This window comes from Polypterus senegalus, chromosome 1 (assembly GCF_016835505.1).
Source record: "Polypterus senegalus isolate Bchr_013 chromosome 1, ASM1683550v1, whole genome shotgun sequence".
Lineage (NCBI taxonomy): Eukaryota > Metazoa > Chordata > Cladistia > Polypteriformes > Polypteridae > Polypterus > Polypterus senegalus.
Genome location: NC_053154.1, coordinates 27,170,362 through 27,183,682, shown reverse-complemented (window position 1 = coordinate 27,183,682; position 13,321 = coordinate 27,170,362). Strand labels below are relative to the sequence as shown.

Genomic DNA, 13,321 nt, shown 5'->3' with positions numbered 1-13,321 from the left:
TACATGAAAAATCTCAGAAAAATATAGGAATTATATGAGAGAATTTCAAAACGCAGTGATATTTTTAAAAAGCACATCCTGCAAACCACATGGTTCTAAAGCAAATAGCTTTGACAGGATGTCCATTTTCCAAAATGCTTTAGTAGGTGTGGCATTCAAAGCTATATACTTCAGCCATCAGGGGCACAGTGAGTCCTGAAGGCAAGTGATTTTGAGCTGGAACAGGCAAGATTCTTATTCCTGTTGTGAAGGGCAGGAGACCCAAAAGCTGCAAAGGGTACCTAAACATTTCAGATAAAGTAAGAAATGCAAGGGGACAACACATGTACTGCTACTAAGATAAACCAAGGACCTCCTAATGTCAGGTCAATAAACAGTGATGCAAAGATTTCGGGAGCCACTAGGAGCTCTGAAGGACAACACAATCAAAAAGACCTACCACTGATCCCAGAAGTGATTTCAGTAATGTCCTGGAAGTGTGACAAAGATGGGGAGTGAAGAATAGAATGGAAGAGTGAAATTTAGTTTGAGAATGGAGGATGACATTACTGAAGGCACTCAGCTAGAAAGGTAAAGAGAAAAGAAGTGTGAGAGAGACAGAAGGTGAAGGTTAGGACAGTCCTTGGTGGTACTCGGAAACTTCTACACCTCCAGGTAATTCCAGTCACTCTGTAGCCTGAACCTGCTATGTCTGCAAGATTTAATTTTTTGCTTGATGTTGTTCATTTTCTTATTTTCTTCATCCCTCACATGTACTCTTTAAGTTAAGTCAAAACTTTTTTCTTCTTTCTATAATAAAAGATTTTTGGTATTTTTATTCAGGTTGTGGTGACACTTAGTAACATTTTGGTGTTTCCACTGCAATCATTTCAGTTCATTATATCAATGATCATATTTTTCCCTCATGTGATTTTTCTTTCAGGAAAGTACTGACCTTTATGAATGGTGGGATGCCAAAAAAGGTAGTGTATGCATTTATAATACAACTCAGTTTTAAACAGCTTGTTTGCTTATACTCTGTCTCTTCCTGTAACATTTTAATAAGTTATTTGCTATGCATTAGGAATAATAAGTAGAATTGTGAGATCTTAGGTTTGGAGATCTAAAGTTAAGAATATTACTATGTCATATTTTTTTTTAAAAAGGAAGCTTTTTATCCCTCTTTCCTTAATTTTTCAATAGTCACATGTTCCAGAACAGAGTTACAGTGAGCAAGAACCTATCCTGATAGCAGTGAGCTTTAGGCAGGAGATAACTGGACTGTTGATTAGTGGCTGTGCTTATGGAGACAACCACAGCCAGCCAGTATACCAGATATCTTGTTTTTGGGCTGTCAAAGGACAGGAGATTCTCCATTTTGAATTCATGTGCAAGGCCAGTAAGTTCTGGAGTTCATTAAGGTTATGTTAACTTTGTCATTTTTGTATTCTGTGATATTTTTTTAAAGTTTAGAAATCAATGTTTAAATATTTTTTTTATCCACATCTTGCAAGGACACTGCATTCTTTCCAGATACATGCCCTTGGTGTTTGATGGCATCATGACGGCTGTTTTGATTAAGAATAAGCCTTCTAGATAGATAGATAGATAGATAGATAGATAGATAGATAGATAGATAGATAGATAGATAGATAGATAGATAGATAGATAGATAGATAGATAGATAGATACTTTATTACTCCCAAGGGGAAATTCACATAATCCAACCGCAGTATACTGATACAAAAAACAATATTAAATTAAATAGTAATAAAAATGCATATAAAAGCAGACAATAACTTTGAGTAATGTTAGCATTTACTCCCCTGGGTAGAACTGAAGAGTCGCATAGTGTCGGGGAGGAACGACCTCCTCAGTCTGTCAGTGGAGCAGGACAGTGACAAAAGTCTGTCACTGAAGCTACTCCTCTGCCTGGAGATGACACTGTTCAGTGGATGCAGTAAATTCTCCGTGATAGACAGGAGTTTGCTTAGCACCCGTCACTCTGCTACAGATGTTAAACTGTCCAGCTCCATGCATACAAAAGAGCCTGCCTTCCTCACCAGTTTGTGAGGCGTCCCTCTTCTTTATGCTGCCTCCCCAGCACACCACCGGGTAGAAGAGGGCACAACCGTCTGGTAGAACATCTGCAGCATCTTATTGCAGATGTTGAAGGACGCCAACCTTCTAAGGAAGTATAGTCGGCTCTGACCTTTCTTACACAGAGCATCAGTATTGGCAGTCCAGAACAATTTATCATCCAGCTGCACTCCCAGGTATTTATAGGTCTGCACCCTCTGCACACAGTCACCTCTGATGATCACGGGGTTCATGAGAGGCCTGGGCCTCCTAAAATCCACCACTAGTTCCTTGGTTTTGCTGGTGTTCAGGTGTAAGTGGTTTGAGTCACACCATTTAACAAAGTCTTTGATTAGCTTCCTGTACTCCTCCTCCTGTCTACTTCTGATGCAGCTCACAATAGCAGTGTCATCAGTGACATTCTATCCTTAACTTGTCTGAACTCTTTAAAAAAATAGCTTGAAAATGCTTAAGATAAAAAATTAATTACTGTCTAATTTAACAGATATAACAGAATTTAAGGTATCTGACATTGGCCCACCTAAGGATTATGAGCTATCTTTGCCCTTAAAACTAAGGGCTCATTTATACTTCACTCTCAGAACGCATACGTGCACGCATCATGGCTGCCATACGTTCCCAGCATTCATTTGACGCGCCCTCTGAGCAGGTCCTCAGAAATTAACGCTGCGTGTGTGCGAGTTGCAGTCCCAGCAAAAAGTCAGTGTAATAAAAGTTGGAACGTGACCGCAGAGTTTCTGTTTACTGTCTACATGTGACAGAAAGCCGCTTTGAGGATCCTCCGGGATCAGTGTGCACGCTTCGATGTTTGATGAATGGTTCAATGTGGTGAAGCAAAATGCCACCATACAAATGCATTTGTGGTGCTTTTATATTCAAGAGTCGCATATTCCCCATCGTAATGACAGCAACAGAATGTACAGCGCTGAGTCACAGAGAAAAAAATTAAGGTGTATTTTATGATTAAAGTGGAAATTTCAGCTTTAATCTTATAGTTTACTTTATCATTAAAGCAGACCGTCGAAAATGTCATCTTAAAATCGACCCAGTTGTTAATCGCTATGAGCTTCTGGGGCTTCCTCCTGACCTGACAGCAGCAGCAAACAGTAATAGATCACCACACAGAACATTAAATTTATGATACTCCAACTCTCTGCACATTTAGAATCCTTAGATTTATACTTGATATCACTTTCATGATGAAATGCATTAAATTATGTATGTTACATTTTACAGATAAATTGTTAATTTCATTTAAATAATGAATACTGTTAATAATTACACACATGGGGGAGACGCGGTGGTGGAGCGGTAGCACTGTCTTCTCGCAGGGAGTCGCGTTCCTTCTGTTCCCTGTCTGGAGTTTGCATGATTTCCTGCTGAGTTTCTTCAGTGTGCTCTGGTTTCCTTCCAAAGATATGCAGGTTTGGTGACACTAAAATGACGCGAGTGTATGTGAGTGATTATATTCACCTTGCGATGATCTGATGCCCTGTCCAGGGATTGTTTCTGCCTCGTGCCCATTGCTAGCTGGATTGGGCGCATCCCCAGATTGATGGATTTCATCATTAAACATCCTTTCATTTCTGCTATTTTTGATCTCAAACCTTTATGGCACACCGGAATAGATTTTGCTGTGAAATTAAAGAGGGTTTTGCTGCACATTCATAATGTGGTAAATGCATGGTTGCAAATTGGAAAAATGATTTTAACAGTCCTCCAATTCGCAAATGAGTATGATGCATCTGAGGTTAGTCAAGGGCTGCATCAGCATGAGTCTGCAAAGAAAAAAAGTTAAAGGTTATTTTCACACTGAAAAGATAAGAAGGTTAAAGACACAACATCCCGGCTGTTTAGCCTTCATTGGAAATGCCACTGAAAAGGAAAGAGGTAACGTACTGTATATAGGAGGTGAAGATGAGGAAGGGACAGTCAAATAAAGTTTATAATGTGTAGAAGATCTCATTTGAAAGAGATAAAGAATTTTAAGGTCATAAATGGGGAAAGTGTGACAGTGCAGCATAAAGTGGTGGTGATGGACTCAGAGACCAGAATCAGCAGGACACAAAAATCAGAGTAAGCAGCACCAAGGATAAAGTGGTGGAGATTAAAACAGGAAAGGCTTAAGAACAGGTTTAGGGAGAACATTTTGAATGAAGTGTAGTCATTTGAGAATGTGGGGGAATGGTGGGAGAAGAATAGCTAAGACCAGTTGAAGAGGTGTTGGGCAGGACAACAGGAAGAAGTCTATCTGGGGACAGGGACATTGTGGTGGAACAGAGTAGAGAAGGATATGATAAAGGCTAAGATGGAGGCAAAGAAGAAATGATACCAATCAGGGAAGAAGGAAGATGGAGAAGGGAGGATCATTTATGGCTTTTGTTTTTACCTGAGGAAAAAGGTAAACGCAGGCATCCCAAAGAATCCAATTAATTGTCTTGTTCGTTCCACTCTGAAACATGTACAGTATGCTTGAAATTTTTTGACATTTCAAGACAAATTCTTAAAATATGAGGTGATTAGGAGTCACCAGCTTTCCATTACTAATTACAATGATGAATGTTCATCATGAAGTATCTGTGTTAATATAATGTTTAGACATAAATTAGAGAAAAAGAGAAGGATTGTGAAGCACATATTTGCTCCGATCCATGAAAAATATGGGCAATGTTCTCAAAAGAGGACATTCTCCATTGTAATTCAAATTTGTCTTAGATAAATGAAAGCACTAACAAGCTGCTTCTTCCACTTCATCTTTGGGTCGATGTGCTTAATCAGTCTACTTCAAACAGCTCGGTCCTGCACCTACTTGCCAGTTAAGTCCTTTTCCTTCAAATCTTCTTTACTTTATCCATCCACCACTGCTTTGGCCTCCATTGCTTTTTCTTCCACTATACTTCAGTTTCCATTACTCTTTTGACCACATATTCCTTGTCCTTCCTCATCACATGTCCATACCACTTCAACCTACTTTCAAGTACTTTCTTAAATATCTGCCCCGCTTTTGTAGTACCTCTGATTGTCTCCTTCCTTATTCTGCTCTTTTTTGTAATTCCACACATCCACCTCAACATATTCATTTCTGTCACAACTTCTTTTCCTGCTTTCTCTTTACTGCCAACGTTTCAGCTCCATACATCATTGCTGGTCTTACTACAGACATAAAAACTTCCTTTACCTTCTACCTTTAACTTTCACAAAAATTCCTTGATCACACCATACTGATAACCTTCTTCCAGTTGTTCCATCCACACTGAACTATATGGGTTACCTTGCATCGAGTGTATCTCTTCACTATTAGTTTTTAAAAATAAATAATAAATCTGTAGTCATGCTAACAATTTGTGCTATAAATAATGTATATCAATAATATGAAAGCATCTGTTCTTAAGCAAAATGTCTTTAAGTGAAAAGATTCTATACAAAAAAGACACAAATACATTAAAATATATTGAAATATCTATCTATTCTAAAATAAATTGTATAGTATACTTTAACTAGAATTTACAGTGTATTTAAAAGGATCATAAAATAAATATGATTTATAGCATGTCATCCTCCTGTTTTAAAATAGATTGAGAAATACATTTTTATACTTTTAGAAATATATCGCAATAAACAAAAATTTCAATAATTTACATTATTTGTAATATATTTTGGAACTGTGCTATATATTGTAGTATATTTATCCTTGATTTGTGATTTTTTTGCTTTTTTTATTTGATATAATTTATTAAACCCCGAGCAGAAACTGTTTTTTCGCATGACCTTTGGGGGTCAGAACGCAGGGTCAGCCATTGTACAGCACCCCAGAGCAATTTTCAGGTTAAGGGCCTTGCGCAAGGGCCCAATGGAGTAGGCAGTAGCATATTTTAAAATATGTTTATATTGATAGCAACATTTTTCTTAAATATATTTTTAACTAGGGGGCTTTGCTCTGAGCTGCTCAGTGATGGCTACTGTGTTTTTAACTGTGACTTCCCACTGTGTTTCCTACAGGGAGTGCCAACTTGAGATCTAATGAAGGTTCCAACAATAAAAAAGCTGTCAGGTAATTCAAGACACTCTTCACATGATTCATTATTTACAGAACGTAAATGCGTCTGGAAAAATGATGGATTTAACAATAAAACTGGAGTTGGTGTATATTACTTGATGTAATTTATGAATGTCTAAATTAAAACTTATTCTTTCCCTTTATTAATGTAATCTAAATATATTGAAAATGTCAAAACTTCCAGAGTCATCATTTTTCTTGAGCAATCTACAGTCAAGAAAATATGCAAAATTATGTGGTTGAAAATATTTGTCCAAGGACGACTGTTCATGTCCAGACATTATCTGTGTGGAGTTTGCACAATCAGTACCTGAATTCATTTTTTATCTACAAATTCACACCCCAGGACAAATGAGTGTTAAGTTTTTTGGTGATTCTTATCTAACCCTTTTGTGGAAGTGCATGTGTGTGTGTGTATGTGAATGATCCTTGACTATGGAAAAGAAATTTAATTTTACACATTTTAATTATGTCTATAAGTTCATTTGTAAACAGCCTCTAGATGTTGGACATACCTTGGGCATATATGTCTTTTTATATTTTTTGTAGGAAGAGGTGTTTTTCGCTTAATTAATGCATTGAGTGATTTGAGGTTGGTGTAGGCTGGAGCTGTGTATAAAGTTTAGAGTTTCATGTTTAGCTAATTGGTTGTTCGTAATTGGACATGTCTGAGGGTGAGTGTGGTCCTGTGTAAGTGCATTGCTGCTTTGTCCAGAGATGGTTTCTGGCTTGTGCTCAATATTGACAATACTAACTGGCCGCAACTCTCAAATGAATAATAGGATTAAATTGATATACTTTATCAATTTTGAGATGTTTCTGCACTTTGTTTCAAGTCCACCTGTAGTCAATTTCCTTAAGGGAAAAAATGTCTTTTTACATAACCTTTGGAGGTCAATGCACAGGATCATCCATTGTACAGCATCCCTGGAGCAACTTTTTAGGTTAAGGGCCTAGCTCAAGGGCCCAACAGAGTAGGATGCCTCAGAGTCTCTACTCCAACCAGGTGGATGCTTGGGCATTTAAAAAGGGGGGTTAAAAGATATAGTTTCATTACTTTGGCTTCTGGTTTTCATAGAATCAAATTTAAAAACTAATTTAAAAATTAGTAGGGCACTCACTTTTGCTCAGAGTGGCACAGTGGTGACTCCAGGAGATGGAACTTGAATTTCAGCCTGTTTTTTGCCTACAACACCTTAAGAAAGTATTCAGATCCCTTTATTTGTTTCACACTTTGCTATCTTACAGCTTTGTGCTAAAAACATTTAATTTTCTCCCCACATCAAGCAATGCTCAGTACCCAGAATGACAAAATAAAAACAAGATTTTAGTAATGTATGCAAATTTATTAAAAGCAAAAAAATAAAAAAAAACCAAAAAAACGAAAATGACATTGACACAAGTATTCAAACCCTTTACTATGACACTTGAACTATGGCTCAGGTGCATCCCATTCTATTGATCTTCATTGAGCTGTCTCTGCACCTTATTTAGAATCCACCTATGGTTAATTCAATTAATTGGACTTGATTAGACGAGACACATCTCTCTATATGAGGTCCCACAGCTGGCAATGTGTATCACAGCAAAGACCAAATCATGAAGCTGAAGGAATTTCTTGCATAGTTTAGGGACTGGATTGTATCAAGGCATAGGTCTGTGGAAGGCTACGAATGAATTCCTGCTGCATTAAAGGTTCCCAAGAGCACAGCTGTCTTCATAAATTTTAAATGGAAGAAGTTTGGAATAACCATGACTCTTCCTAGAGCTGGTTGCCTAGACAAAATGAACAATTGTGGGAGAAGGGCAATGGTAAGAGAGGTGACCAAGAACTTGATTATGACTCTGGTTGAGCTCCAGAGAACCCATGTGGAGAATGGAGAAACTTCAAGTAGGACAACTATTATTGCAACAATCCATCAGTCTGGACTTTATGACAGAGTGCCCAGGGAGAAGCTTCTCTTCAGTAAAACAAAACACGTGGAAGCCCTCTTTCAGTTTGCAAAAAGGCACCTAAAGGACTCTCCAATTGTGAGAAGCAAGAGTCTCTGGTCTGATGACACTAAGTGTGAGGGACAGTTGCACGTTACTGAGCTGATTGTACAGCTGCTGGCCTAATTCTTCAGATAGAAAGAACTGCAGCTACACCAGAGAGTAGATAACGCCCTTTTTCAAGCTTGCTTCAAGAACTTTAATAGATGTGTATACGTAAGTGTGTGTGGTATCTAAACAGAAATAAGTAAATACAAGAAGTACACAAAAACAAATGGAATACTTATATGAACATAACTGATTAAATGTCAAATCGGAACATTATTACGTAGTATTCAGGAAAAGCAATGTTAAACATCAGCTCCTCAACCTTTACATATTCTTTAAGCAAACAAACAGGTGGCACTATTAACCAGAAAAGGTACAGCGCAATGCCCAAGACGACATTCATTTTACATTTAATACTAAAAAAATCAACATATTTTAACATCATGGAGCAAAGTAAATTACAGCACATCTCTCCTTAAAGGTCAACAGTGCACAAATTTAACATATATGTTCATTCGTGAACAGTAAACATAGCCATAAGAGAGCATTTGTATATTTGAACATTAATATACTGTAAGTTGCAATATTGGGTAAGATATTAAGCTACAATGAACACTGCAAAAAGGAGAACAAACTTACTTTGTCAGTAACGCACAACACACAGTTACAAAAGGTAGCAGCAAACTATAACTTGAAAATGCAAAAAGGCAGGTAGAGTCTGTGTGCACGTTACTGCATGTACAATAGCCTTGTGGGGCGTGTCTTGCCCAGCTTAAGCATGAAGCAGGGAATTCTGCACACTAAGATTAGTATCTTGTCTGAAGGGAACCTGGCACTACTCATCACCAGTGCAATACCATTCCAAGAATGAAGCATGGTGGTGGTAGTATCATGCTATGGGGTTGATATTCAGCTACACGGCCTGGGGAAGTATACTAAGTTGAGGGAAAGCTGAATGAAGCAAAGTACAAAGATCTCCTTAATAAAAACCTGATCCAGAGTGCTCATGACCTCAGACCTGGCCAACAGGACAGTAATCCAAAGCACAAAACAAAGCCAACACTGGAGTGGCTTAGGACAACTCTGGGAATGTCCTTGAGTTGCCCAGCTATAGCCCGAACTTAAACCCAATTGAACGTCCCTGTAGAGACTTGAAAATATCTGTTCACTGATGGTCTCCATCCAGCCTGACAGAGCTTGAGAGGGTCTGCAGAGAAGAATGGAGAAAATTGCCAAATCCAGGTATGTGAAGCTTGTCATGTCAAACCCAACAAGCCTCTAGGCATTAACTACTGACACCGGGGCTGCAGTGAAGCACTGAGTAAATGGTCTAAATACGTGTGCCAGTGAGATATTTCAGTTTTTTATTTTTAATAATTTGCAAAATATATCCTAAATTATGTTTTTGCTATGTAATTCTGTGATATTGATTGTTGCTTTATGTCCCTACTAGAATCAGCTCCTTTTCCCAAAACGTTTAAATGTATGGAACAAATTAATCCAATATAGCATATAGGACTTTCTTCAATTTATTCATCCACTTGTCACAAAATAGTATGTAGGTAACTGAATTTAATTTTTATTTCTTTTCTAGCGAGTATGAAGACACTACATATGACGTGTACAAGGCCCTTCTGCTTTTTGTTAGACTCTTTGCTGACCGAGCTGAAGCCTTACAGAAGTACATAGATGAGCTACGCAGCATTGCAGATGGCGTTGACAAATTTCACAAGGGAGCGACCATTGCCAGCATCGCTGGAGGGGCTGTGAGTGCAGCAGGAGGCATTACAACTATTGTGGGATTGATCCTGACTCCCTTTACATTTGGAGCTTCCATTATAGTCACCGCTGTTGGTCTAGGAGTAGCTACCGCAGGTGGTCTGAGCAGTGCATCAGCCAACATTTCTGATACTGTTAACACTTCTATGGATCGAAAAAAAGTAGAGGCAATAATAGAGGGCTACCAAGAACACATTAAGGATGTGGCAGAATGTATGGATTTTGTTAACACTGGCATAGAGAATATCAACAAGTTGAAGAGTTCTCCTGAAATACAAAACATGTTCCAAGCAGGTGCCAGAGCTAGCAAAGGCTTCACCAATATTGTTGAAATTGTCCGAGTGGTCCAGTTGGCTCAAGTAGCAGGGGGTGCCGTCAGAGCAGTTAGAATTGCAGGAGTGGCAACTGGCATACTAGCGGGTCTCTTCCTGGGTCTCGATGTCTTCTTTATTGCAAAAGACTCCATGGACCTGCATAAAGGTGCCAAGACTGAATTTGCCAAAAAAGTCCGTGAAGTGGCGGACGAACTGCAGGAGGGTCTGTTGCAGTTGAGTAAAATCCGGGATGAACTGGAAATATCTATGGAGCTGGAATTAATGCCTTATTAGATATGTATTCTGTACAAACATCACTATTTTGTAGTCAGTCATAGGCATAATCCTTTTGATTGGAGAAATTGGTCATTTAAGCATTTCCATTTTTCAGGTATTATACGGTGTTACAGAATCAGTTTTTAGAGGTATCTTTTGATGTGTTTATCGCTCATCCCAAGAATGTGCCAGCTGAGAACATTGCTGTCATTTTGATGGATGCCATTGGGTGTGAGATTTATATAATGAACATCTGATTGTTTCCTAAGGCATTGTCATTGAGGTTCCTACTGTAGATATCCCTCAAATTAAATGGCAGGATGGTGTTAACTTTATCACACTATACGTTAGAAGAGCCTGAGTTTATCCTTCATCCACATTGATTAGACCTTTTTAGGCATCTTTGTTCACTCGGAGCACCATTACATATCACCAAGTCAACCACATTAAAGTCTATTATGGTGACCATCATGTGGTATAAGGTGGATGGCAAATACTAGCTTCCCAGTTGGAAATGTCATGTGAATGCTATTCAAGCTGTTAGCTCCAAAATGTTAGACAATTTGGAGAATTACCAGAATTGAATTCTCACCTTATTCACGATATAAGATAAATATAATCACCAGGTGAATCACAAATTACATTTTTGTGGTGACAGTGTATTTGAAGCAAAACTACACAAGCTTAATGTGTTTTGTTTCATGAAAAATATGAGATGTAATCCTAATTTGCTTATTGAGAGTATTCAGGAGCATATCAAGAGAAAACTTACATTTCTTCCAGAACTGCAACTGAAAATTCATATGCAACACATAGCAGTGTAAAGGTGAGATGCCATAAGTGGTAGCTCCAAAAATTCCTGTAGAGCACATAAATGACACAGACAGTAAGAATATATGAAAAATGATGATGAGAAGAGGCCACTCGGTCTAATATCGCTCATGAGTCAAGTGTCATTCAAACCTAAACTGTGCATATACAAAAGCTTATTTTAGTTGTATAATCAATTAAATAATTACTGGTTTATTGAACAATGCAAAGGCATTAGTTTATGTACATTTATGGCAAAGATAGTTTTCAAAAGTAATTCTCTCAAATATTGTGGCTCCTCAAGGCTGTGTTCTGTCTCCACTGCCATCTGCACTGTACACAAGTGACCTGAAACAGGAACACTGACCGCTGTTCCATTATCCTGTACGCTGATGACACCATAGTGACAGGATGCATGTCTAGGGAGGATGAAAGCCACTACTTTAGTGGTTGTTTAATAAATTGGTGCAATAAGTAACATCTTACACTGAATGGAAACAAGGCTAAAGAAATAATATTTGACTTTAAGCAACAGAAATCTTCAAATTCACCCATCTTTGTTCTGAAGGGAGAGGTAGAAATAGTGCCTGAATATAAATACTTAGAAGCTATCCTAGATAATAATCTTAATTGGAATATTAATACAAAATATATATATACTTTAAATGCAATCCGTTCTTATGTCTCCTCCATTAATTCAGGCTATTTAAAGTCAACAAGGATCTCGTGCTGTCCTTTTATCGTAGTGTGATCCACTCTGTCAACGCTTTCAGCTTCAATTTAGCAGTCTGACAAACCAAACTTTAAAAAAAACCTCCAGCAGATTACCAAAGATGCAGCTGAAATTATAGGAACTGACATACTGTGGATGGTTTGGTAAGTGTGTGTCAGGGGGCAATGCTGAAAAATCTGGAAATCGTCTCAGCCGATGAATTTAAATTCAGTAAATCTGGGAGGAGAGTCGCTTTAAAAACCCACACAAATCGCTCCAGCAACTCCTTTCTTCCAGTGCCGTACATCTTTTTAATAAGGAATATCGGAGATAATAAAAACTTCCCAAAGTGTAGAGATTTTCATATGTATCATATCAAGGCAAAAACATACCATCAGAGTACAAGAGGCAGTTATCACAGAATTTGTTTTCAAATGATGTCAATATTTTAGAACTTCTGTGTAAGTTTTAACCTGTCTTGTCTCGATTTATTTATTTTTTTAAATTTTATTCCTGTCTGTTGTTGGATGGGTGGCACGGTGGCGCAGTGGTAGCGCTGCTGCCTCGCAGTAAGGAGACCTGGGTTCACTTCTCAGGTCCTCCCTGCATTGAGTTTGCATGTTCTCCCCTTGTCTCAGTGGGTTTCCTGTCCAGAGACATGCAGGTTAGGTGCATTGGTGATCCTAAAATTGTCCCTGATGTGTGGGTGTGTGTGTGCCCTGCGGTGGGCTGTCACCCTGCCCGGGGTTTGTCTCCTGCCTTGCACCCTGTGTTGGCTGGGATTGGCTCTAGCAGACCCCTGTGACCCTGTGTTAGGATATAGCGGGTTGGATAATGACTGACTGACTATTGTTGGATGCAGCTGAGGAGGTAAATTTCATGTTTTGTTTTGTGCGAACATGACTAAATTAAACCCTTGAACTGGCAAGACAAAGGCACATTTCAGTGCTGTAAATTAAAACTGACAAGATCCATGTTTAGACTTATTACAGATGAGCTGGGCCAGGTAGAGTAGGAATTGTAAAATTGGAGAATCTTCATTAAAAGACATGAGATATTGCCTGTTTAGGGGAAAAAAAAGTTGAAGGTGGATGATAGAATTGTTCTAACCTGAGAGGAGTATTAGGGTGGTCCGGTATGCTGCTTTCCACTAGTAAATAGCTCAGCTCCTGTTATCACTTCCTTTTTTAAAAACAGATTGATGGAAAAGCTCTTAACCTTCCTGTCTCACTCAGTCTCTGCTTCACATTTTAA

At 38.4% G+C, this 13,321-nt stretch overlaps 1 protein-coding gene across 2 annotated transcripts in view; it reads left to right on the top strand.

Moving 5' to 3' along the window:
- Nucleotides 1-12,606, top strand: part of LOC120523589 (apolipoprotein L3-like) — a 45,001-nt gene extending 32,395 nt beyond the window's left edge. For both annotated transcript variants that reach the window (XM_039745023.1, XM_039745013.1), the window contains exons 4-6: nucleotides 923-962; nucleotides 6,079-6,130; nucleotides 9,771-12,606. In XM_039745023.1, the coding sequence (XP_039600957.1) occupies nucleotides 923-962; nucleotides 6,079-6,130; nucleotides 9,771-10,563 (885 nt within the window). In that variant the 3' untranslated portion in view covers nucleotides 10,564-12,606. The remainder of the gene's footprint in view (nucleotides 1-922; nucleotides 963-6,078; nucleotides 6,131-9,770) is intronic.
- The last annotated feature ends 715 nt before the right edge of the window (nucleotides 12,607-13,321 follow it).